This window comes from Haliotis rufescens, unplaced genomic scaffold, assembly GCF_023055435.1.
Source record: "Haliotis rufescens isolate VD_foot unplaced genomic scaffold, xgHalRufe1.0.p SCAF_22, whole genome shotgun sequence".
NCBI classification, from domain to species: Eukaryota; Metazoa; Mollusca; class Gastropoda; order Lepetellida; family Haliotidae; genus Haliotis; species Haliotis rufescens.
The window spans coordinates 13,050,420-13,077,694 of NW_025963913.1; the positions used below are offsets into that span (position 1 = coordinate 13,050,420).

General features: G+C 40.6%; 1 protein-coding gene across 13 annotated transcripts in view; it reads left to right on the forward strand.

The window, feature by feature from the left end:
* The first annotated feature begins 11,340 nt into the window (after positions 1 to 11,340).
* LOC124140099 (neuroglian-like) overlaps positions 11,341 to 27,275 on the forward strand; it is a 73,116-nt gene continuing 57,181 nt past the window's right edge. For all 13 annotated transcript variants that reach the window (XM_046507452.2, XM_046507454.2, XM_046507453.2 and 10 more), the window contains exons 1-4: positions 11,341 to 11,424; positions 12,596 to 12,670; positions 15,186 to 15,291; positions 18,057 to 18,427. In XM_046507452.2, coding sequence (XP_046363408.2) covers positions 12,616 to 12,670; positions 15,186 to 15,291; positions 18,057 to 18,427 — 532 coding nt within the window. In that variant the 5' untranslated portion in view covers positions 11,341 to 11,424; positions 12,596 to 12,615. The remainder of the gene's footprint in view (positions 11,425 to 12,595; positions 12,671 to 15,185; positions 15,292 to 18,056; positions 18,428 to 27,275) is intronic.

Genomic DNA, 27,275 nt, shown 5'->3' on the forward strand with positions numbered 1-27,275 from the left:
AACTATAGGGTAAGTATTGGGGTAGACTAAATTCAAGGTCTGTATGGGGTAGACTAAACTCAAGGTCAGTATGGGGGTAGACTAAACTCAAGATGAGTATGGGGGTAGACTAAACTCAAGGTCAGTATGGAGTAGACTAAACACAAGGTCAGTATGGGGGTAGACAAATCACAAGATCAATATGTAGGAAGACAAAACACAAGGTCAGTATGGGGGTAGACTAAACACAAGATCAATATGTAGGAAGACAAAACACAAGGTCAGTATGGAGTAGTCTTAACTTTAGGTAGGTATGGGGGTAGACTAAACCCAAGGTATGTATGGGGTAGACTAAACACAAGGTCAGTATGGGATTAGACTAAACTCAAGGTCAGTATGGGGTACACTAAACTATAGGGTAAGTATGGGGTACACTAAACTCAAGGTCTGTATGGGGTAGACTAAACACAAGGTCAGTATGGGGGTAGCCTAAACTCAAGGTCAGTATGGGGGTAGACTAAACTCAAGGTCAGTATGGGGGTAGACTAAACTCAAGATGAGTATGGGGGTAGACTAAACTCAAGGTCAGTATGGAGTAGACTAAACACAAGGTCAGTATGGGGGTAGACAAATCACAAGATCAATATGTAGGAAGACAAAACACAAGGTCAGTATGGGGGTAGACTAAACACAAGATCAATATGTAGGAAGACAAAACACAAGGTCAGTATGGGGGTAGACTAAACACAAAATCAATATGTAGGAAGACAAAACACAGGTCAGTATGGGGGTAGACAAATCACAAGATCAATTTGTAGGAAGACAAAACACAAGGTCAGTATGGGGGTAGACTAAACACAAGATCAATATGTAGGAAGACAAAACACAAGGTCAGTATGGGGGTAGACTAAACTCAAGGTCAGTATGGAGGAGACTAAACTCAAGGTCAGTATGGGGGTAGACTAAACTCAAGGTCAGTATGGGGTAGACTAAACTCAAGGTCAGTATGGAGTAGACTAAACACAAGGTCAGTATGGGGGTAGACTAAACACAAGGTATGTATGGGGTAGACTAAACTCAAGGTCAGTATGGGGTACACTAAACACAAGGTCAGTATGGGGGTAGACTAAACTCAAGGTCAGTATGGAGGAGACTAAACTCAAGGTCAGTATGGGGGTAGACTAAACTCAAGGTCAGTATGGAGGAGACTAAACTCAAGGTCAGTATGGGGGTAGACTAAACTCAAGGTCAGTATGGGGTAGACTAAACTCAAGGTCAGTATGGAGTAGACTAAACACAAGGTCAGTATGGGGGTAGACTAAACACAAGGTATGTATGGGGTAGACTAAACTCAAGGTCAGTATGGGGTACACTAAACACAAGGTCAGTATGGGGGTAGACTAAACTCAAGGTCAGTATGGAGGAGACTAAACTCAAGGTCAGTATGGGGGTAGACTAAACTCAAGGTCAGTATGGGGTAGACTAAACTCAAGGTCAGTATGGAGTAGACTAAACACAAGGTCAGTATGGGGGTAGACTAAACACAAGGTATGTATGGGGGTAGTCTAAACACAAGGTATGTATGGGGTAGACTAAACTCAAGGTCAGTATGGGGTACACTAAACTCAAGGTCAGTATGGGATTAGACTAAACTCAAGGTCAGTATGGGGTACACTAAACTATAGGGTAAGTATGGGGGTAGACTAAACTCAAGGTCAGTATTGAGTAGACTAAACACAAGGTAAGTATGGAGTAGACTAAATACAAGGTCAGTATGGGGGTAGACTAAACTCAAGGTCAGTATAGGGGTAGACTAAACTCAAGATGAGTATGGGGGTAGACTAATATAAACTCAAGGTCAGTATGGAGTAGACTAAACTCAAGGTCAGTATGGAGTAGACTAAACACAAGGTCAGTATGGGGGTAGACAAATCACAAGATCAATATGTAGGAAGACAAAACATAAGGTCAGTATGGGGGTAGACTAAACTCAAGATCAATATGTAGGAAGACAAAACACAACGTCAATATGGGGGTAGACAAATCACAAGATCAATATGTAGGAAGACAAAACATAAGGTCAGGATTGGGGTAGACCAAACACAAGATCAATATGTAGGAAGACAAAACACAAGGTCAGTATGGGGATAGACTAAACACAAGATCAATATGTAGGAAGACAAAACACAAGGTCAGTATTGGGGTAGACTAAACTCAAGATGAGTATGGTGGTAGACTAAACTCAAGGTGAGTATGGAGTAGACTAAACTCAAGGTCAGTATGGAGTAATATAAACTCAGGACAGTATGGGGGTAGACTAAACTCAAGGTCAGTATGGAGTAGACTAAACACAAGGTCAGTATGGAGTAGACTAAACTCAAGGTCAGTCTGGGGTACACTAAACTAAAGGTCAGTATGGGGGTAGACTAAACACAAGGTCAGTATGGGGGTAGACTAAACACAAGGTCAGTATGGGGGTAGACTAAACACAAGGTCAGTATGGGGGTAAGCTAAACTCAAGGTCTGCATGGGGTAGACTAAACTCAAGGTCAATTAACGAGACCACTGCACTCGTCTGGAAAGCAATACAAAGTTCTCTATACCTACTCTCCTGCAGGTCCTGTAGTGAACATAGAGTTGACCGTAGATACATATGAGACGATATCCATTGGATATATCTCTAGCCTCCGTGGTCGAGTGGATATAGCGTCTCCTCGTAGGGCGGAAGGTTGGGGGTTGGTTCGATCCCCAGCAAAACATTAAAACATAGTCTAGTTACACCGACTGGCGCTCGGCATTAAGCAATAAAACAAGGACTGGTCGGCTCAGAGTCAGTTCACCGTGTCTGAGTAGGGTATCCATGTTAAACTGCCGCATGCTATCTGAGTGAGCTAGCACTATAAAACCGGCATTAGTCCGGACAACGATCCATGTCTATAGGTAACGATGAAAAACCAAACTGCCATGTTCAAAAACGTCACGGCACTAATGCCATGTTAATGAGGTCTTACGAAACGAAGATGGCCTCTATGTATATTCAAGTCATGTAATTCAAACAAATATAAACAAGAGACATATACATATGTTCAGTTCGTATGTGTTTGATCAATTTGCTCGTAAACACTTTAAAAGTTGGCCTGAATTAAACAGTGAATCCCCTGAAACCGTCTTACCTGATTCTTGCCATCAGACGCATGTATGGGCATGGTATACACTGACCTCTGAAATGACAACATTGACACTGGTTCTTAGGTGTATCAATTAGAAACACGAATGAACCGACGTTTGCAGTGGTATTGAATTAAATTACTCTGTCCTATATTGGCATCTCCGTGGTGCCAGGTTCTAATCCGGCCAAGTGCAATGAGGTTGTTTCTCACAACTTATATAATAGATTGAGCCAGGAACGCTGATTGTATTACTGTTTTGTTTTATTCTCAAAACCTTTTGGTTTTATGATGAAATGCCTCTGTGTTGCAATAATACCACATTAGTCAGTTGTGCAGCAGCAATATTGTGTATGATGCATCTAACGTACAGAAATCTACACCAGTCTGAGGAGCGTAGATTATCAAATGATGAACGCACGCTCGAAGGGGTAACCTGTCAGCACTCTCCTTCCTCAGAGTTCCTTAAGGCCCACGCTATACAAATAACCATTACCAAAAAGAAAAACAGAAGAATGTGATGACAAAGGAGGGCATGAAACAAATCCCGATAGTTGATGAATGATAATGGCAAATGTGAAAGACCCGTGAAGATCTGATGTAGAATAGGTCTTCAGCAACCCATGCTTGTAGTAAAAGGCGACTAACAGGATCGGGTGCTCAGGCTCGCTGAGTTGATGCATGTCATCGTATTCCATTTGCGTGGATCGATGCTCATGATGTCAATCACAGGATTGTCTGGTCCAGATTCGATTATTTACAGACCGCCGGCATATAGGTGAGATAATGCTGAGTGCGGCGTTAAACAACAAACAAAGAAAAGCATCACTGAAAACGTAATTATGACAGAAACGGATACAGTGCAGAGACCCAAACGCCACCGAAACCGGAAGTACTGCTGCACGAGAATTCCATGAAAAGACTCTGTTTATGTCAAGTGAATTAAACAAAAGGCAGTGAATACTACGGCTGTCGAGATAAAGTATCCTGAAGACTTAACAGAAAATAAGAAAAGGAAAAAATATTACCATGGTAGAAGAGATATAATAAAAAAGAATTGTTTACAGAATTATTATTTTTCAAAAACGTAAACGGGAATTTTCAGTACGTGATATGCAAAATAGAGTGTGGCAGTGGTGTAATGCTAAGTCGCCACTGTGCCGGAGTGTGCCTGTTACCCTATCGTCTGTAAACACACCTTTTCCTCGTCGAGGAATTGCGTGAGGATGAGGGTGGTAGTGAAGACTCCGGGGTATGTCTGCCTTGCTTCACCCTGTACGGTAAGCGGTCCATCACCAACATTCAGAACTGGGCTCTGGGGGCCGTCTGAGTCCTCGACAGTCACCGTGCCAACGATAGTGCCTGTTGTGGGATGTATGAGAGTTAGTAGTCACGTGTCAGGACTCACATACCAGGAAATTTCTTTTTACATCATTTAACACGATTTCTGCCAAGAATGTGAAAGAAAAGCGAAAGGTGGTTTTTTTTAGATATTTATTGAGATAAATAGACAATATCAGATATAGATGCTTATGGCGGTTACCCTCCTTACGAATGTCTGATGAGTTCATTTTGTGAAGCGGTCATTGAAAAACTCTATGTCAAAATATAATGTAAACAATACGCATGCATTATACTCGCCTAAAGGTATGTGTTCAAGAACGTAAAATCTCAGAGGTTGTCGAAACACAGGTGCCAGGTTCACTGGAAAAAGACGCAAACATCATAACTGTTCGTCCTCAAGACGTTTACAACACATTTACAGTGGAACAAGCAGGACATGAAGCCTATGGTGCTGAACATGTGAACTACTGCTTGGAATATGTATCATGTAAATAACGACATGTTTCATTGGTGTTTAACGCCACAGTCAGGAATATTCTAACTACATTTCTGTGGTCTGTAAACAATTTAGTCTGGACCGGACAACCCAAGGGTTGATATTATGGGCAACATCCAACGCCGTCGGGGAAAGACGACACGATGTCACCGAGCCTGAACACTTGATCCATTTGTTCGCCTATTCAAATTAGAAACCGTACATTTTATGGGAGCCCACACAATCAGAAAGTGAAGAATGTGGTTGTCAGCCAATCCCTAATGTAGTTTGATGATGAGGATACGTTGTATGGCTATGTACAAGAACACAACATTAAGCTGAGTCCCCAAGTTACCGTGAGAAGAATGAGACACTCACCTGGTGGCCTCGGCGTCAAGGAGGAGACTGTCATCAAAAGGAAAACATTCATTAATATCAATTTGAAGTTTGTCTTTCGCACAATAGTAACACATTCATTTGGATATTGGGGTCAATGTCTCGCGCTCTGTACCAGCAACATTCAGTCTCAACCTCTTCTCAGGATGAACGGATTGCTGATAATGAAATATAAAATATTGGAGAGCAATTTCCGCCATATGGTTTAAACAGGGAAATACGTCTCTGTTAACCTTTCCTATTCCAATGAGTGACAAAACAATAAGGGTATGGTACATCAATATGTCGCACCACTCAACCAAATACCAATACCGCATTCATGTATGTTATCAGTTGTCATTTTGCATATAATCACAAAGGGCTTTATTAACAGCAGCCGTTACGCCTCGTATAGTTGTGTGCATGTACAGCATACATTGAGGCATTTGAATCTGAAGTGATCTATTGTACCATGTGTGAATATCCGACCTACCAATTCTGAGCCAGTGACACAGGAATTTGAGGAATCCATCGCGGCGGGGTGTCTAAAATAAAATACATCCATCAGTTTGTTTCTTTATACAAAAAAGAAGTAGACTTATGATCCCCGAAAAGATATTAACTGAAATTAAGATTAACGTGTAAAATTGAGAATATTGCCCAAACATCGTATTCGCAATGTTCACAATGACTTTCACACATGTGTTGTAAGTAGATATTGTCCATTTCAATATTTGACAAATCTCTGCCATGAGACATAGGCAGTTTGGTTAAGCATCTTTGTCTCTTCAGTTGATACTAGGATTGAATTGTGCGACGAGTTAATTCAATAAAAGATGAGAAAGACATCTTTGTTTCTCGAATAGACAGTTAGAATGTGCATTGCGTACGAATGATCAATTGAACACCAACAATCAGTTCAACACGTTTGTTAAGAAGAATCTATTGCAGAAATATTTAATTGGTGTAGTGAGAGATTGAGCCATTTTGTGTACATTTTCAACCGTTTAATTCGTCATCTTCTTAAAAGTACTTCACAAAGTGTTTATTCCAGACATACCTGAATCCCTATTTGTTTTATATTTATCTTACAAAGAGTTCGTATGTCACGTGCTCTGTATAGGTGTTCATCACATGACATCTACAGTGATCCAGTCGTTATATAGTGCTGCTGCTAGAGAAGTACGTTTTGTGAAATAATATTGAAGATGAATGTACCATTATAATGCATTGTCCGCATTATGACCACGTAAGGCTAAAGCATATTTCAAAATACTGTTCTATACATCCAAATGTTTTTGAAAATCACTTAATATTTTGTACGACTTTGAAAAATGCTCCATGGATAATTGTCATGCAATGATGTTAATGAATTCATACAGTACGTGAATGTCTGTATTATATTGTTCACCCAATTCATGTGTCTCTCATTGGCACAAGGAATAAACACATACGATAGACTGATGTATAAATGAAACTTGAGAAAGTCAATGACGTGCCACGATAGACAGATATATAAAACAACATTCCAGTTAATCTAACATACAATACCACTTTATGATACTTAATTAAAGTATTTGTAAATCACAATAATCATAGTTGAGTCTTTCCCTGTATAAGCATGAATAATCTTACACTTACCAAACACAGGGATGAAATGGTGTTTTGGAGAGTTTCTTGAGTATAAGGACTGGAGGCTGGAAAAAAAATTCACACATCAACCGAATGTCCTTAAATGTTTTATGACGGAAGTGAAGAATCCGATGTCGGCAAAATATATAGTTTACGACATAGTTGATATCACTATAGACCTATACACTCCAAGGAATTGTGTGTGTACATAACTGATATTGCTTCAGGAGCTATATACTCCCAGGTATTGTGTGTACATCACTGATATTGCTTCAGGAGCTATACACTCCGAGGTATTTTTGTGTACACAACTGATATTGCTTCAGGAGCTATATACTCCGAGGTATTGTGTGTACATCACTGATATTGCTTCAGGAGCTATACACTCCGAGGTATTTTTGTGAACATAACTGATATTGCTTCAGGAGCTATATACTCCGAGGTATTGTGTGTACATCATTGATATTGCTTCAGGAGCTATACACTCCGAGGTATTTTTGTGTACATAACTGATATTGCTTCAGGAGCTATATACTCCGAGGTATTGTGTGTACATCACTGATATTGCTTCAGGAGCTATACACTCCGAGGTATTTTTGTGTACATAACTGATATTGCTTCAGGAGCTATATACTCCGAGGTATTGTGTGTACATCACTGATATTGCTTCAGGAGCTATACACTCCGAGGTATTGTGTGTACATCACTGATATTGCTTCAGGAGCTATATACTCCGAGGTATTGTGTGTACATCACTGATATTGCTTCAGGAGCTATATACTCCGAGGTATTGTGTGTACATCACTGATATTGCTTCAGGAGCTATATACTCCGAGGTGTTGTGTGTACATCACTGATATTGCTTCAGGAGCTATAAATGAAAGAATGAATGGATACTCTTTATTTCCTCAAATGATGTGGAGACATACAATTACATTACATTATTTGTCAAGGGCAATAACAAAATACAGATAAATACAACAGAACTGGGTAAGCAGTCCATAGCAATATCATACACCCTGTGGTTGTCTATGTGCACAGCACTGGATCAGGTTAATACATGTAAGCAGGCCACGACTTCAAGCGTCACCGTCACCGCCTTGCGCCTCCACGCGCATAGTACACACACCTACACACTTATACCAGCCATGGCTTTCATTTTGCGACCTGGACATGGTTGTTGCCACGAGGTACAACATGAAGGGGGCGAATAGTAGATAACGAATGGGGTATTGTACTAATGTTTATAATGCCAGTTACAGCGAGTAATACATATTATTATTACATAAACATATCCTGTGTTATGTGCAGGTGTCTTACCTGCCATCGACACAGAAACCAACAGCACGACCGCTAGAACCTTCATTGTGAGTCGATAGATAAAGCCTCGGTTTTCATTTGTCAACAGTGCGATCAAGTAGACACAGTGATTCTAAAGCGAAGAATGTCTCGGTATTATATAGATAGATTCCAGTTAATGATGCAAATCAGAGAGAGAGAGAGAGAGAGAGAGAGAGAGCGAGAGAGAGAGAGATGGGGATTTTACGTGCGCTTTCCGACTTTATGCGTATTTCGCACACGGCCCTGCCAGGGTATGTCCGAAAAGGAAGGGCAACCTGGGGGGCTTTAGGGTTGCTTATTTAATTTTTGAAAATTTGATTTTGAAGAATGCTGTGCTATATGTGGGGGAACTAAGGGAGTTTATGTTTTTGTGTGTTATTTACATATATGGATTCTTTTAGCCCAGGTCCGAGAACCCGTCTGTACACACGTGACACCAATTTGGCAATTTTTCGTGTATGTATGATAGTTTGGTGGCTTTAGTTGTGTTGGGATCGGTTTCTTATTTAGTGGGGTGAGTGAGTATGGTTTTACGCCGCTTTAGGCAATATTCCAGCACGGCAGGGGACACCAGAAATGGGCTTCACACATTGTACCCATGTCGGGAATCGAACCCGGGTCTTCGGCGTGAAGAGCAAACGCTTTAACCAGTAGGCTACCCGACCGCCCCGGTTTCTTGTTTAGTTTAGAGGAAAGTGTTGTGTCTTTATTTGGGGATTTGTAGTTTGGGTGTGAAGATGTTGTTTGGTTTTGTGTTTTGTTTTTAATCGTTTAGTTTGTGTATGTTTAAGTAGTTGAGTGTGCGTTGACAGATTGGTGTTAATAATGGATTTTTCCATGCTAGTGTTTGGTGTTTTAGTCTTAAATTGTTTTTAAGGATTTGTTGGATTATGGTGTTATGTTGGATTATGGTGTTATGTTGGATTAGGGTGTTATGATGGATTAGGGTGTTATGTTGGATCAGGGTGTTATGTTGGGTTGAGGTGTCATGTTGGGTTGAGGTGTCATGTTGGATTAGGGTGTTATGTTGGATAAGGGTGTTATGTTGGATCAGGGTGTTATGTTGGATTAGGGTGTTATGTTGGATAAGGGTGATATGATGGATTAGGGTGTTATGTTGGATTAGGGTGTGATGTTGGATAAGGGTGTTATGATGGATTAGGGTGTTATGTTGGATTAGGGTGTTATGTTGGATAAGGGTGTTATGTTGGATAAGGGTGTTATGATGGATTAGGGTGTTATGTTGGATAAGGGTGTTATGATGGTTTAGGGTGTTATGATCGATTAGGGTGTTATGTTGGATTATGGTGTTATGTTGGGTCGAGATGTTATGTTGGGTTGAGGTCCCAAACTTTATTGCTAACTGTTCTCGGCGTAAATCCAGGGGGATTTCGCATGTTTAGGGCTTGCAGTGAGGTAAATGAGGTGCCCTGTTCTGCAATAATTGTTGTGCCATATTTATGCTTCTGGTGCGGATCTAGAGGGCTCCGTCGGCAGGGGTCAACAAATTATAATACAGTCCTTAGACAATCGGCCCACCCTCCCATATAAAAAATGTAATAAATTACCAGTCCCTAATCATGACTTGAAACAGACATTCGTTCCACAAGGTAAGCCGATCCACGTTTTCGAAACCCACTTGTCACCGAGGAACTTGAATTGTCTGCACCTGTTTGCCTTCCGACTCTTATTTCAATTATTGAGAGTTATAGATTATATATAATAATTTTTGAAAATGTGGTGAAAAATTGAACAAGAAAAATACAAAGAATTAAATAAAAAGCCAGTGCGTGATGTTGGTTGGCCCCTCTATTTAAAAGGATAGATCTAGAATCTAGTAATAAAATGAGTCCCTAAACCATTGAAATATTGATGCCTCTTACGTACTGACCCAAATGTACTGTGGAAATATATTTATACAGCCGCTTACTACATGCATTAGAAATGCGCAGAAGATCAACGACAGACAACACAAAGTGAACTCATTGCATTGGAATGTTTCAAAGTGTCGCAAGGGGGCGCTTTCAGGAATGCAGGTGACATAACCTGTATAAGATCGGAGAAGCTCGACCTAAGGGAGTTAACTCATTGCTATATGTGTGCAACCGCCAGCCACTGGGATGGTCCCGAGAGGGAAGCACATTATCGAAATGAATGATCAGACATTGTCAGACGGCAATCATATCAGTACTTAAAAAATCCAGCCCACTTTGCTCTAATTACACTTCTATGCCCCAACATTTTTATGGTTCAATTCAGTGGGCTATATTAGACTTCGTGTCCACATCGTGAAAAATTGATATAACATGGAAGACCAAATATTGTGCATTGACCATCAAACAATTTTTGCGGTTTTCGTTTTTTGTCTGACAAGCTTTTTAATGGATTGAATACCTACTTTGATAAATAAAATAATGTTACGTTACAGTTTTAAATAATAAATTAGATCCTGAAGCAGATTTTAATCATCACATTTTCATTACTCACTTTCATCTTGTTTAAAGTAAGTGATGTATCGGACACAAACAGACCTTTAATTTCCAAGTCACCCTAAAACTCAAATACCATGCCATGTCCAAGTCGACGATAAGGATAAATGTTTAATAATCTATTGGGGAAAACAAATTTTCTGAAAAACCCAGCAAACAACATTTTTAAAAAATAATTTCTCTGCTGATTAATCAGGATAGAATGTTTATGTGATTCTTTGAGCGTTCTCCGAATATAGTCATGAATGTTCTACATTTGAAAGTATTTGTTTTTTTTATATTATGAATAGCACTGATCACGAATTGAACACACTTTATAACTATGGCAGTTGAATGCTGTACGACTATCGTGGATCATCTCTAATATCAAGTTATTATTCAAAATCAAATTGAGAATTATTATTATTATTATTATTATTATTGATTTTAATAACCCAGGGTGCACAGTGCGATTGTTTGCACTGAAGTTCTTGTATTCGGTATAAAGAGACGGAAACTTGTGTCGTTTTCATGCATTTCCGCATTGTGGTTCTACTTTTGACAGTAACCCAGGTACGAATTTACCTGCGCTCGTCCCAGTTCAAAAGAAAGCAAATGGCGGATTGAAACATACAAGTAACAGGTAGGCGACATTGCATTTGATCATATGAATACGAGTTATGTGATTTTGCCTATGGCTATATCGTCTTGAAGAAACACAGGTACGATCAAAGATGCAGACGTCAAAGGTAAATTGTCGTACGGATACAGGTAAAAGAACTTGGAGCGTCGAGCATGACGACACTCATAGCCAAGGACTTTGCGGAAGTATCAGAAGTTTCAAATCAGTAGTATATCTTGTCCTCTGAATATTAGACTGGATTCCTGTTGGATTTTGTTGTTTTAAAGTTTACTTTATCCCCAGGTTGTTAAAATATCAAATCATGTTAATCCTATAATTTGAGAAGTTTAGTCAGATTACATTGGATAAGTTGGTCTGTCAGTGTCAGTATTTTTACAGTTCTACTTTAGATCTGGCCTCACTGGTGTGTCAGTATTTTTACCATTCTACTGTAGATCTGGCCTCTCCAGTGTATAACATAGCACTTATTACAGTTGTTTCACATGTATGACCATGACACCACAGTCAAACCTCGTTGTGTCAAACTCATGCGAACCTGGGAAAAACTTAGAGTTATCCAGGGTTTGAGACATCAAAAGAAATTTATGCTCAAGTTGGATACTTGGGGACTCCCAAATGAGTTGGAGACAACCAGGAGTTGGACACATCAAGGTTTGACTGTTTGTCATTATCAGTTTCACTGGTGTATCAGTATTATTAACCATTCTACTTTAGATCTGGTCTCACCAGTGTGTCAGTATTTTTTACCATTCTACTTTAGATCTGGCCTCACTGTCAGTGTCAGTATTTTTACCATTCTACTTTAGATCTGGTCTCACTGTCAGTGTCAGTATTTTTACCATTCTACTTTAGATCTGGCCTCACCAGTGTATCAGTATTTTTTACCATTCTACTTTAGATCTGGCCTCACCAGTGTATCTGTATTTTTTACCATTCTACTTTAGATCTCGTCTCACCAGTGAATCAGTATTTTAACCATTCTACTATCAATGACTATAGATCTGACCGCGTTACCATTCTACTTTAGTGTCGGGGCAAGGGTGCAAAGAACAAACACACAAAACTTCAGACATGTTGGACAACGTATGCTGCTGGGATTTGTATATTATTCATGGCAAACATTGATGAGTATACAGCATATACATGGTGTTTGTTTCTGATTACCTTCCAGCGACCTTGTCACAAGTAACAATGAGGAGAGTTGTGCTGCTGGCATGCATGCTGTGCTGCACCGGAATACTGGCAGGTGAGACTCGGGATGTTGCAAGTCTTATGGTTGACAGTACAGATCTATATTCACGAAAACTGTGAATGGTTGACATAGTTCAACAATTAGGGGCACAGTTTTCGGAGGGCTTCTCTCAAACATATTCTCGTCTCTAAGAAGATCTAGATCCTAGAGGCCCTCCTGTTCATCCTGGTTTGAAAGAGGAAGTTGTTCATCTAGGCAACTAGGTGCCAAAGTAACTGCTACTAGTACATGCTAGATTTAAGTTAGCCATGTCAACTGGTTTGTGGAAGATTCATTGTAAAGACACCATGAACATAGATGGGTTACCCATGAGAAAAGTCTCTTGAGAGAAAACTCACATGTTCCAGAATCAATGGGACTTTAACTCTTTCAACACTGTTGACCGGTACACCGGCCAAGAAGCCACTCAAGCCCAGGCACTGCAGGCCGGTAGACCGTAGTCACCTCAAATTAGTATATAATTTTATGAACCTACCTGTCATATCATTCATTTATTAAATCTGTCACATTTCACAATGTCTGAAATATGTATTCCATTTCAATTTATTATTATTTATCGATAGATTAAAAAATTATTCACCATTTCACTATGTCACTATTATTGGAAATAAAATTCTCAGACACACTTCGACAGCGGGCCCACATTGAACATGTCAAAGAGACAAATAAAGAAGTTTCAAGCAAATCTTTAAATATATTATACAAAGTAATCAATAAAATCAACAAAAATGTATCTAAAAGTTGTCAAACTAACATCTAAGTTATTATTTCCATCTTGTGTGCGATTGCGTGTAATGTAAGTCAAATGACATCTCATCTGTCGTTGCCTTGATTTCACGGCTCGGACACGATGTTTAATGCAAAAATATATGCATGAAACAGCTCGTAACCTAGCTTGATACATCCATGAAGTTCCATATTTTTAATAATGATTTCCTGCTTAAAACGTTCAGAATAATGTTAAAAAATCTTTCATCAAAATCTGAAATTCATCATACACAAGGATAGTACCATAGCTGTAATTTAAATGGCTGCCTTAGGTCATGTGCTCAAATTTGACCAATCATGAACCTTGTAGCAGGTTTCGGGAAGAAAGCGTCATTAGAAACCAGTTTTAATCCAATAAAATCGCATGTTACATATACTAAAAGCCTGCAGACGATGTTATGAATGTGTAGATGAAAAAAACAAGCTTTCTAGCGAATGAATTGTGTCATATGGCAGTCTTCAATGAACGTGTTATTCATACAAAGCTTGGAAAACGGAGGTATTTCTTCATGTTACTGAGAGGACAGACGCTGTTATCAGGAAATGGGTGATGACAGATACTACTTATAACTCTTTAAAATTTCTTTAAAATAATTTACCAATTACGTAAACAATGCAAATAATAAAGAAATAGGTAAGTGGATTTTATGAAGTCTTGTATTTGCCAAAAATCATAAAATTTTCTCTTCCTAGGTCCATAATCTGGACGTTATGAATGTGTTAGCTTACATTTTTTATTTACAGCAAACTTAATTAAGTTGTGAGTGCATTATTTAAATAATGTGATAAACATAAGTTTCATATTTATAAACAGTGGGATCAGACCTTTCAAATGGTGTATAACACGTTGTAGCAAGGATGTTTTACAAGCAGATATCAGGATATATTATCCTTGATAAATGTTGGCTTCATCTATCACACAAGAGTCTCTGGGAACTCGGTGTCAAGCAGTAAACGCTTCTGGTTGACTGGTGTTGAAAGAGTTAGGTGCAGGTAATATGGTTTCCACAAAGTCTTCAAACTTCAACCATATTGTGTATTTTTGTCTACATGGTCTACAACTTAGTGAAATAATTAAAGACAAACCCCTCATGGCATCTTCCCGAAGCAAGAGAGTTAACTGACTATAAAAGTCCAGTTTCCACCCTTGCCGAAAGATCGTCTTGACTGGGTGCCACCATTTTTTTGAAGCAAATGCATGTGATACGAGAGGTGGAATCTAATTGGTCCATATGGGAGAGGCATAGAATGGACATAACTCGTAATAGCCACTGGTGGCGCTACGATCGAGCCCAGGAATTCCAGGCAAGGGTGGAAACTGGACTTGTAAAGTCAGTTAACTCTCTTGCCTCGGGAAGATGCCCTCATGATGACTTAGATGCACTATACTCATGATGTCCAGTGATCAGATAACATGGTGTATACATGAACACAATAACAAAATATATCTGAATTTGAATATATTGAAGATTATCTATCATATACGTACATTATCAATGATTATGTGCATGTCACAGTAGATTTGTCGCAGCATATGCATAGAATTCTCATCAGCTTGTCCACATGCTATTTGTGTGTGATTCCGGCAGCCCCATTGTTAGTGTGTGGCTATCGACTATATTCTCTTGCTGGGAGCGTAAGAAATTTATTTAATCCCATAAATATGAACGGTGGGCATTTCTAGAGTAATTGACAGAAGTAAATTTATCAGTTGTCATGGAGATATGTTTATTTGTTTCAGTAACACGGCCACCAGGAGTCTACATTCAGCCAAGATATGATGTGTTCTTCAAAGCCGGGGAAACTGTGGAGATGCCATGTGTTGCCGAAGGCATACCCAACCCCAGGTACAACACTCATGTGCTGTGTTCATGTACTTAGGACATATATATATATATTAACTTTTAAGTAGGTAGCCTTTTTCTTCTTTTAACATGAATCTTTGTATGATGAATACCGTATTTTCTTGAGTATAGTGCGTAGAAGGGGATGCACATTATTCGCGTACTAATGTGTTTTGATGTTTTTTCCCCCAACAGAAAGACATAACTGTGAGCACGTAACACCGGAAATACCATGTCAACATATCCATACTGAAGTACGCAAATTAATCATGTAATTACACAGGCTGGCTATAAAAAGTGTTCTTTGTATATCTGGACTTATGTTTGTAACTTATTTCATCAATTTTATTAAAAATTCCTTTTACTATTGTTTTAGTTAATTTTGGCAAAATCTTGCAACCACGGTCAGATTACCGCTATTGGTGCCTTGAAACAAACTTTAGTTGACAGAGAATGGATACATATATCATAAATGCCATACTTTGACTCGTTAAAATTCAAATTTGTTATAGTTTGACGATTCTATGTCAACACATAGTTCTCGCGATCACGTGCATGGGAGCCTCGAGGGTGACCGGTCCAACTGGTTCCATGTGAAAAATAATAACCGGCAATAGCGATAAGCTGCTTCGCTAAGTGTTATATTTATTTTAATATATTTAGTAAAAGCTGTAACTAAACTTACAAGATATTGGAATATATTATTCCTGATAAAAAAATAGCTTCAGATACAATTTTTGCTGATCCTTGCATTAAAATCCTGTAAAGTTATATCATTGGGTGTGTCTTGACTGAACCACCGGTAGATTCCAAGAAAACGTGTGTACAGCTGATTGCTGTTTCCGACTTCATGGACTTAGTTTACGAGAAAATACACAAGGTAATCTTAATCCCTGGATGTAAAACAATATCTAGCAGATTGAAAAATACAATTTAAATGGTAAATCAACATGTCTGGTGATATTTTATCTCAAATTTCATATTTGTACTGATCAAGTTTCTCATCACCTGTTCGTTGACGAGAATTCGCTGAAGGGGTACAGTGTAATTTTTTCTGTGCATCATATTGGAATTTTTTATTTTCCCAAAATACTGAATCTGCTATAGGGAGGTGAACATTATACTTGGGTGCGCACTATACTCAAGAAAATATAGTATCATATTTGCCAAGTGGCCTCACTACGTTGTCTGTGGAGAGTTAAGTTCCTCAACCTTGTCAGGTTCAGCTGGCCAAGTGGCCTCACTACGCTGTCTGTGGAGAGTTAAGTTCCTCAGCCTTGTCAGGATCTGGTGGCCAAGTGGCTTCACTACGCTGTCTATAGAGAGTTACGTTCCTCAGCCTTGTCAAGTTCAGCTGGCCAAGTGGACTCACTACGCTGTCTGAGGAGAGTTACGTTCCTCAGCCTTGTCAGGATCTGGTGGCCTGACTACGCTGTCTGTTGAGAGTTACGTTCCTCAGCCTTGTCAGGATCTGGTGGCCAAGTGGCCTCACTATGCTGTCTGTGGAGAGTTACGTTCCTCAACCTTGTCAGGTTAAGCTGGCCAAGTGGCCTCACTACGCTGTCTGTGGAGAGTTACGTTCCTCAACCTTGTCAGGTTAAGCTGGCCAAGTGGCCTCACTACGCTGTCTGTGGAGAGTTATGTCCTCAACCTTGTCAGGTTAAGCTGGCCAAGTGGCCTTTCTATGCTGTCTGTGGAGAGTTACGTTCCTCAACCTTGTCAGGTACAGCTGGCCAAGTGGCCTCACTACGCTGTCTGTAGAGAGTTACGTTCCTCAACCTTGTCAGGTTCAGCTGTCTGTGGAGAGTTCCGCTCCTCAACCTTGTCAGGATCTGGAGGCCAAGTGGCCTCACTACGCTGTCTGTGGAGAGTTACGTTCCTCAGCCTTGTCAGGATCTGGTGGCCAAGTGGACTCACTACGCTGTCTGAGGAGAGTTACGTTCCTCAGCCTTGTCAGGATCTGGTGGCCTGACTACGCTGTCTGTGGAGAGTTACGTTCCTCAGCCTTGTCAGGTACAGCTGGCCAAGTTGACTCACTACGCTGTCTGTGGAGAGTTACGTTCCTCAGCCTTGTCAGGATCTGGTGGCCAAGTGGACTCACTACGCTGTCTGTGGAGAGTTACGTTCCTCAGCCTTGTCAGGATCTGGTGGCCAAGTGGACTCACTAGGCTGTTGAGAGTTACGTTCCTCAGCCTTGTCAGGTTCAGCTGTCTGTGGAGAGTTACGCTCCTCAGCCTTGTCAGGATCTGGTGGCCAAGTGGACTCACTAGGCTGTGGAGAGTTACGTTCCTTAGCCTCTTCAGGTACAGGTGGTCATTGGATGGAATGCCACTACAAGAGCACCACTATTACAATCCCTGCTACTGTCAGCATCAATAGTCATATGTTTCCCCAATGTATAACATGTCAACATACGACTTGAATCATTTTCAATCTTCCTTCGATATGAACCATCAGCAACTGAAATCAAGTCCTCTGCAGCTCACAGTAACTCCGTTAGGCTGGGGAAGTACCACACATGAGAGTAGAACAGTCTGAAGAATTCCAATTTTAATTCAGATGATTATATAAATGCAACATTTGAAACATTATGTGTTACCATCCATATTGCAATGCAGAAGCAACAACAAATCCTGTTCTATTCAGTGATTTTAATGATCTAAGTTAATTAACATATTAAACATTAGATAATGACAAACTGATGTAACCTTTGATAACTACAATAATTATGTAAAAGAGGATCCCATTATTTAATCTGTTTTTACCAGGTACACATGGCAAAAGAATGGAATTGATTTCAACCCAAGTGGTAATGATGACCGAATGGTCCAGCTTGCCAATGTTGGAACCATCGTCATCAACAGACCAGAAGACAAAGATGAGGGGATTTTCCAGTGTTTTGCTGAGAATGATTATGGCACATCAGCAACCATAAACATCAACCTGCGTGAAGCAAAGCTGAAAGAGTTTGATGTGGAAGCAGACGTGACATTCTCACCATATTTGGGGGAATCTCAGACCTTGAACTGCGTGGCCCCAGAGAGTATTCCCCCTCCGGAGGTGTACTGGGTCATCAAGGAGCAGTATGGCGGCTTTACACCCATCAACTTCGATGCCAGAGTCACCATGGATCATGAGTGTGAGTATTGTGTGGACAGACATTCAAACATCAATGGACATAGAGTAGGAACAAAAAAATCCATGCTTGTGATAAGTGACTTATTAAGTTTCTTATTAGGGCTCCAAGCTGAAAGACTGTAGGACCCTATTGTAATCCATCCTGACTTTAAAAGTCCAGTTTCCACCCTTGCCGAACTAGGCTGGAATTCCTGGGCTCGATCTTAGCGCCACCAATGGCTATTACGAGTTATGTCCTTTCTATGCCTCTCCTATTGACCAATCAGATTCAACCTCTTGTATCACTTGCATTTGCTTCAAACAAAATCGTGGCGCCCAGTCAAGATGATCTGATCGATAATCAAGATCTATATTCTGATAAAACGAGTCTTACATCGAGAAGCGCATAAAATCACGTGAGCACCTTGATTAAAAATATGAACAGATTTAGAAAATATCTGTTGACAACGAGTTAGCGGCCTACATGCTTTGCAATTCCTGCAGTCGACCAAAATCTGCATGACACTTTACGACCCGGATTTTGATTGGACTATGCATAAACTCGTTAGTCCAGCCAAAATGTAACTCCATAATACCAGCCTAGTTTGGCAAGGGTGGAAACTGGACTTTTATAGTCAGTTAACTCACTTGCCTCGGGAAGATGATTGTAATCATGAAGATCATTATGAGTATTATTATGCTGAATTTTGTTACAGAGATAGCAATATAACCACTGGCTGAATTTTGTAACAGAGATAGCAAAATAACCACTGGCTGAATTTTGTAACAGAGATAGCAAAATAACCACTGGCTCGATTTTATTCAATTTTGTAGACAGTTGATTACTTGAGTACTAGTACTAGAGTATCCAAAAATCCCAAGGCCATAGGCCCAGTGACCAAAGGCAGATAACTAACACTAACTTTATTTTGCCCTATTACCCCTCAACCGCTGTATTAATTACTATCAAACTTTGTATGTGTCTGTTGCTTTAGGTGCTTGACATTTTTGTTCTTTGACTTTGTTCGTTGGTCACATGGTTTGGCAGCCATATTGGATTCAAGGTTTTCAGTGTGTTTTGGGTACATGTCTTCAAATCCATACTCTGCTGAATCTACTTAATGAAATCCTTCCAAAATTGTCTCCATGCAAAACACATCAAATGTTGATAGTCTTATGTACATGATGTAGATATATTTTTTTAGTTGCGGCCATATTGGGTTTGTATTTTAATCATTTTTTTCTCATACATTTTACTTTAGATATAATATCTTGTAAGGTTCTTCACAGAATGTATTGAAAGTTTGCTTGAAGTCTTGGTGCCATATGTACCTCATATTTTGTTCTTGGTGGCATGTTAAAAGTAACCCAGCTTGGTGGTTATATTTGATTTTCAGTTGCATGTTTTGTACTCTCATTGAGTGCAAATACTGAAGGAAGCGCCTCACAAATATAAGATGAGCCCCCATTCACTCGCTTCCCAGAGACCCAAGAGCAATACCCAGTCTTGTTGCAAATGTCATTATCTATACTACCCTTGAAATCAGTTTTATAATTGGTCTTCAGCAACCCATGCTTGTCTTAACATGCTTAAGCATGTTAAGAGGTGACTAAGATTGTCGTAAGAGGCGACTGACGGAATCGGATGGTCAGGCGTGTTGACTTGGTTGATGCATGTTTTTTAGTTTCCCAACATGCAATAGCCAATTGCTCCAGTGCCTTACTTTTGACGGCATTGGCACTAGCAAACCATTTAAGGATTAGAACATGGACAAGGTTGGAAATTGGTTTAGAACACACTGGGACACCCAGACACATGCCTATTTCACAGTGGCGATGTCTTGCAACTGAGCCAAACTTTTGACAGCATTGGTACTCGCAAACCATTTTAGATTCAAATATGGACGAGGTCAGAAATGGGTTTGGAACACACTGGGGCATCCTGGCAGAAGCCAATTTTGTAGCGGCGATGTTCCGTCAGCGCTGCTGTTTGTGCGTGCGTGCGTGTGTCACTTGGAGCCTGCCATTGCTGCTTGCATCTATATTTCACATGTTATTATTGTTGTCATCTATCAGTTTCAGCTTAGTGTGACATGTTGAGAGGAATCCTTATCTATCTTTATATTTGTTTCTGGACAGTATTACTATTTGCAGAAAATTTAAATTTTATATTTTCCTTGCTCATACTTATTGATTATCTCTACTTATTTCCAAAAGGTAGTGGAAATTTCCTGATCTGTGTTCCCAGAGAACAGAGAAAACATCTGACGAGAATGCTAAATTGCACTGCACCTCAAGCAGTGACCAAGCCTGGTTAGGCGACATTTTTTTATTTCTTGGTTTACGGATTTCAAAAGTGAGGTAGGCCAATTAAAAAAAAAAAGCCTCAGAGATTTGTTTTACTTGAATTTTGTCCTAAAAGGTTAGGTAGGTATAACAAAAAATTCTGGAGTAACAAAATTAAAACAACTCAATTTTTCAAGAACATTTTATCATATCCCTGGCACTCAGCTTGTGCACAAATGGCAATATAACAATATTCATGTCATGGGTGGAAATGCATGAAAGACACTGCTATTTTGGCAGCATCGGCACCGTTTAACCCTTTTAACACCAGCCAACCAGAAGATTACTGCTGTGACACCAAGTTCCCAGAGACACTTGTGTGATAGATCAGGTGGTCACTTGTACGCGAGACGGGAGAGCCGTCTCGCGTACACGTTACGTCCTCTACTGTAGATGAAGCCAACATTTATCAAGGAAATTTCTGCTTGTAAAACAGGCGTCCGGAAAATTTAAAATCCCAATGGGACATTTGCATTTAGGCCACGCCCCCTTCAAATAGCGTATTTTAGGACGACTTTTCACACACATTACAAGTTGTTACGTATTCATAATATGATGAATTATGAATTGTTTCAATTTAAATTGTTTAATTCACCGGACAATTAATAACAAATAATATCATTTTAGATATACATTGAAAACATACGTTTGTTCTTCCCCGCCCTTAAGGCGGTGAAGTATACAGGAAACGTTAATTTTGTAGCATGTATGTCGACATGTTGGTTTATTCAAAATTTCAAGCCAGGCATTTACGGAAACAAAACATACAAATCATGTGCGTGGAATGTTGATGCTATTCTTTTCAAGCAATAAGAGATACTTCAAAATCGTCTTTATGTAGTTAATTGATGCATCTGACCGTTTCTTGTCATTAGCTGACATTATTAAACCATTCATGTGTAATCCGATGTCCTTTTTCCTCAAGGACTAAATTTCTGATTTTCATGGTGTATACAAAAGAAGAACTGTGCTCCGGAGATCGTAAATAACAGCATAATAAAAATTATGTTCTGAATATGCTTATTCATGAACAACGACGACATCTCAATTTAAATGTAATATGGCTGAATTCCACATTCTACATACCACACTTTTGATTGTTTGGATGCTCATGTTCCCTGGCAATATTTGGAATAGTTATATTCCGTATTTTGAATTAACCCAGTCCCCCGTGTTTTTTTCAATCAGTGCACCGCACACAGCCACATGTGAAACGTTTGGTAGCAAAGTCAAAGCAAAATCGGAGTAGTGTGTCGGCGAATTTGCATCAAGGCTGTAGTATTTTTCAACCGTTTAATGGAATTCAATGTACAGCCGTAGCTCTGGTCACTCATATATTTTGTGTCCCATGGCTCAAATCTATTTGTCGTCACGATATGGCTGAAATATTGCCGATGTGACGTAAAGCATTAAATTTTTTACTTATCCTGCATTACTCCTTAATGCATTCACTGCTTATTTACGACAACTAGAAGGACAGCGCTGCGAAGGTCCTGGGTGAAGAAATAAAGTTGTTGTTCTCAAGTCCCAATCAGTGGCCTTCCGTCGCTGTCCTGTGACCTTGATGACACCTAAGGTCATCTTCACATCACTGCTTGTCGCAGCACAGCTAGGACGTGTCCAAGCGGAGCTCTCCTTTTGGATTAATTTTAGACCTTCAGTTTGTCTACAATCTTAAAAATTGATCTGCGATGGGTGATGTATTCTTTTCATATTACTTTCACCATGTTGTGTAGTTTTATGTGAATTAATTAGGCGTGAAAAGACTTGTCTTTTTCCCCGCCAAAATATTGTTGTCGCCGCCATTTTGAATTGTGTTACAATCGTTTGCCTGCCGAGGTAGTCATATTGTTTACAATTCTCAGCTACGTATGTATAACATATTCTTATGTTCTTAAATACTACTAGCTTTGGCGTAACAGTGAGTTGCGTATACTAAAATTATTGTATACTTTTTCAACTCGTTAAAAATATGGTGGCCGATAGATTAATATCAAATCTACGGCTTTCTTCCAGTCCCGCTTCATCAACAATTCTTTTATTGCGTACCTATGTTTATGCGATTAAATAGTTTTTTGTTGGTATTTTTGGTTTTACATTGAGTTGCGTATATGAACTATTGTATACTCTTGCAACTCGTAGTTTTTGCCGATAGATTATTGTTCAATTCTATGGCATTCTTTCAGTACCGCCTCATCAACAATGGCGTAATTGTGTAACTTATGATTGAGCGTGGTATTAATTGTCGTGGGAAAAATCTTACAAAGATTATCATCCACGTTGTTTGGTTTGCGCGCAGATGTGCTCTCCAAACCCTAAATGAAAATATAAATACCCTTGGTTTACATTGAGTTGCGCATACAAAAATATTGTATACCCTTGCAACTCATAAATTTGCCGATAGATTAGTGTTCAAATTCTTCGGCACTTTTCCAGTATTATCTCATCAACAAGGGTTTAATTGCGTAACATACCTTTGAGCATTTTACTAATTGTCGTGGAAAAAACCTTACAAGATTATCATCCACGATTGGTTGGTTTGCGCGCGGATGTGCTCTCCAATCTCTAAATGTAAATAGCCTTGGTTTACATTGAATTGCGTATATAAAAATATTGTATACCCTTGCAATTCGTATTTTTGCCGATAGATTACTGTTCAATTCTACGGCATTCTTCCAGTACCATTTCTTCAATGGTTTAATTGCATAACTTATGTTTGCGTGGTGTACATATTGTCGTGGAATAATCGCCCAAAGCTCTTTATCCACGGTCATAGGCATGCACGTAGATGTGCTCGCCAAAATTCAAAATGTAATTTTTATGTAAATCTCTAATCCAACGAGTTTACTATATAAAAGTAGATTACTCACAATCATATTTTGCAGTTATTCCGTCGTGAGACGAGAGGAATGTCACTATCGCAGAATAGCGAATGACATATGGTTCTGTCATTACCACCCAACCGTTGTTATCGGCAGGTATTATGACGCCTGTGATTGCAGAAGTACACCATCCACCGAAATCAACAATACCGGAGGTTTTTGTGAGTATCGTAACTGCTCCTATTGTTTCAGCCGCCGGACACTTCCAGATACATGTATGATAATCTGTGACGTCGGCGACAGCACCAGCACCAGTGTATCGAGATGCTATGATGGGGGTATATTAGACGCAAGCCTTGATCCAGTCAATACTTTTGAGCTTTGTGTCTGATTGTGTCTTTCTATTACGCAAGCGGCGCACGATCAGCTAAGCGCTGTTCCAACATATCCAGCATAGACCTGCGCCGAGCGCAGCGTCTGACTGATACCCAAGCGCTCCTATCACGCAAGTGACGCACGATCAGCTTAGCGCTGTTCCAACATATCCAGCATAGACCTGCGCCGGGCGCAGCGTATGACTGCTACCCAAAGCGCTCCTATTACGCAAGTGACGCACGATCAGCTTAGCGCTGTTCCAACATATCCAGCATAGACCTGCGCCGAGCGCAGCGTCTGACTGCTACCCAAAGCGCTCCTATTACGCAAACGTCGCACGATCAGCTTAGCGCTGTTCCAACATATCCAGCATAGACCTGCGCCGAGCGCAGCGTCTGACTGATACCCAAGCGCTCCTATCACGCAAGTGACGCACGATCAGCTTAGCGCTGTTCCAACATATCCAGCATAGACCTGCGCCGAGCGCAGCGTATGACTGCTACCCAAAGTGCTCCTATTACGCAAACGTTGCACGATCAGCTTAGCGCTGTTCCAACATTCCAGACCTGCGCTGAGCGCAGCGTCTGCGTACCAATCAAGGTCTCTACAATGACGTTAGCCCAAGGCTTACAGTGTACTCGGTTACGTAACCGGCACATGATCAGCTTAGCACATGTACCCGATTGGGAAGCAGACCATCTCGTGTCAGTAACGCCCTCCCCTGATAACAGGGTAAATAAGAGGGACACCATGAGGTCATTGGAGGAAGACTTCTCCAAAACTCACATTTGCTCCGTGATTTAAGCGACCAATATCGTCAATGTTTGCAGTGGATCAGAATCTATTAGAGGATAACCCTATCTGATTAGATCACTTCCAAACTATGGTGTTTTTCCTACAGCGTCAGTTTGACAACAGGAAAATTCATCTTGAGACCTATCTGACGGAGATTACCGTTACACCCAAGACTTTATAGCGTTTCCAACTGAGATACTGGTTTCAAGGGCAGTCTATTACGTCAACCTTGATCATCTACTCCCCTGTTCAACGAACAGATCGCAGACACGCACGTCAAGTTCCCAAAAAGCTTGGAAAGTCCAAGCGGGCTGGCAAGTCAGGGAATTATAAGCCTAGACGCGCGTTTCTCAGGGAAGACCAGCATTCCCTTACTGAGAAAGGGAGTGGCAGAGACAAGTCTCAAGGACGATTTCGTACTTATCTCACTATATCATGGTGTCCGTATAAGGGTAGAGGTAACCCCACCGTTGACCACAGTTTGATTGGGAAAATCCAACATAGACATACTGTTGGTAAGAAGAGCTGTAGAGTGGGTTCACAACCCAGTCTTTACTCCGGGGTTTTATCCTCACACCTACCTGGTACTCATGAAGGACCCAGACAAGATGAGAATGATCCACAATCTCTGTGTTCAACGAACGTTTGATTCTTCATCAGCCTCGACTATCCATCCCAACCGTAGACTTTTCAGGTCCAGTTCATTGGGGTTCACTACCAATGGTAGTATTTCCCATTTGAAATGTCAGTGACACTTATGGCTATTTACAGGAGTAATGAAGCCAATAACTATCTACACGTGACGAACACTTGGTTCGAGTCGTAGATGGAGGGTGATCTACTGTATCATCAACACATGTCAATAACTGGGATAGACAATCAACGAGGCGAAGTCGGGAGTATTCTCCTTCCTATTGACTTCAGTTCATAGGAGACCTGTTTAAGACAGACCAGGATATCCTATCTGTACCGAGGGACAGATGGCACAAGTTTCTACTTCTTTTGTCATCTACTCTACACCAACCAAACACACTTCGCCAGTGGCAAGTGTTGCTAGGGTTAATCACCTCGGCACAGGAGTTAACTAGCATGGGCCCCTTACAACTGCGTCCAATTCAATTTTTTCCTGAATCCTTACATCAGGAGTCAGGATCCACTCAAGGCCATCACTCTACCGACTAAGCTAGAGCCTTGCCTCAATTTGTGGCGCTGAATGTCTGCGGAGTCTGTTTATTTGGGTTTTCCCCGAATACACACCTGTTTGTGGACGTCCCCTTTCAGGGGTGGAGTCTTCACTTACAAGACCAGATAAGCTCAGGGCTATGGCCCGGCACACAATGGAAGTGGCACATAAACAACTTGGAGTTGGAAGCTTTAATTCTGGCTATATCACATTGGCAGAATCAACTACAGTTAGCCCAACTCGCTATATCCACAGACAACAGCACTGCGGTGTGGTGCCTGTGCAATCGGGGAACAACACACTCCCACTCTCCACTTCTAACGACATTCAGATTTCTTCCATCTAGTGGATCGGCTGTGACTAAGGTTCATAGTTCAGCACATCCCCGGATGTAGAAACATACTGGCCGATACTTTATCACGTCCAGACAGGGTGGCTCCCACTGAGTGGAAATTTCTCACAGAAGCATTCCAGTTACTGCTTCAGGAATTCAGGCAACCAAACATTGACTTGTTTATTACTTGTCTAGGCCACCAACTCATGACGTATATCTCCCCGTTGCCGGATCCGCAGACTTGGGCGGTGGACGAGTTCAGTATCACTTGGGAAGGGCAAAGAACTAACACTCTTCTGCCACCACTTTTACTTCCCAAGGTGCTACAGGGGATCAAGGAGACAAGGTATCTCGATCTCTCCTTTGGTCGCACCCTGGTAACCGGCGAGAGGGTAGTTCGTCAAGCTCGGAAAAATCTAAAACGATTCACTTCCCCTCTCACAGTGGTCCAACCTACTCATCCACCCTCAACAGAAAATTGCCTCACCCAACGTCTGCACGCATGATTCGTCTTTAAAAGGCGTTTAAGTGCGAAGGGTTATTTCGACACGGGCAGCAAAGCTATAGCTTTAGTTCATCGTTACTCTCCCAGAGACGATGACAAGTGGGGATCACTTGAGACTTTTTACAGGGAAGAAAAGAAACAAGACCCTACGATTGCGTCAGAATTCCTAGAGGAATACCTCCTACATTGCGTACCCAAAAACACTTGGAAGGTAGCACCATTACTACGTAATTGGCTGCAATTATCTTAGTGTTGGCCGTTTCCGGAAAATCACAGTGTGATTAAGGTCACGGAACTACAGGCCATATTATGCTCATTCAGGTTTGAGGATCAGAAGGCCAAGTTCCAGCCACCTGATTGGGACTTGAACGTGGTACTTCGAGGTTTGCGAGGGCCCCCTTCGAGCCCCTCATTGCATCCTCATTTTCAAGCTCCTTCCCAGCGCGTGACACCTTCGTTACACTCTTGGTATAGTATAGAGAGCTCCGCGAACGGGCTATCGCTGTGAGG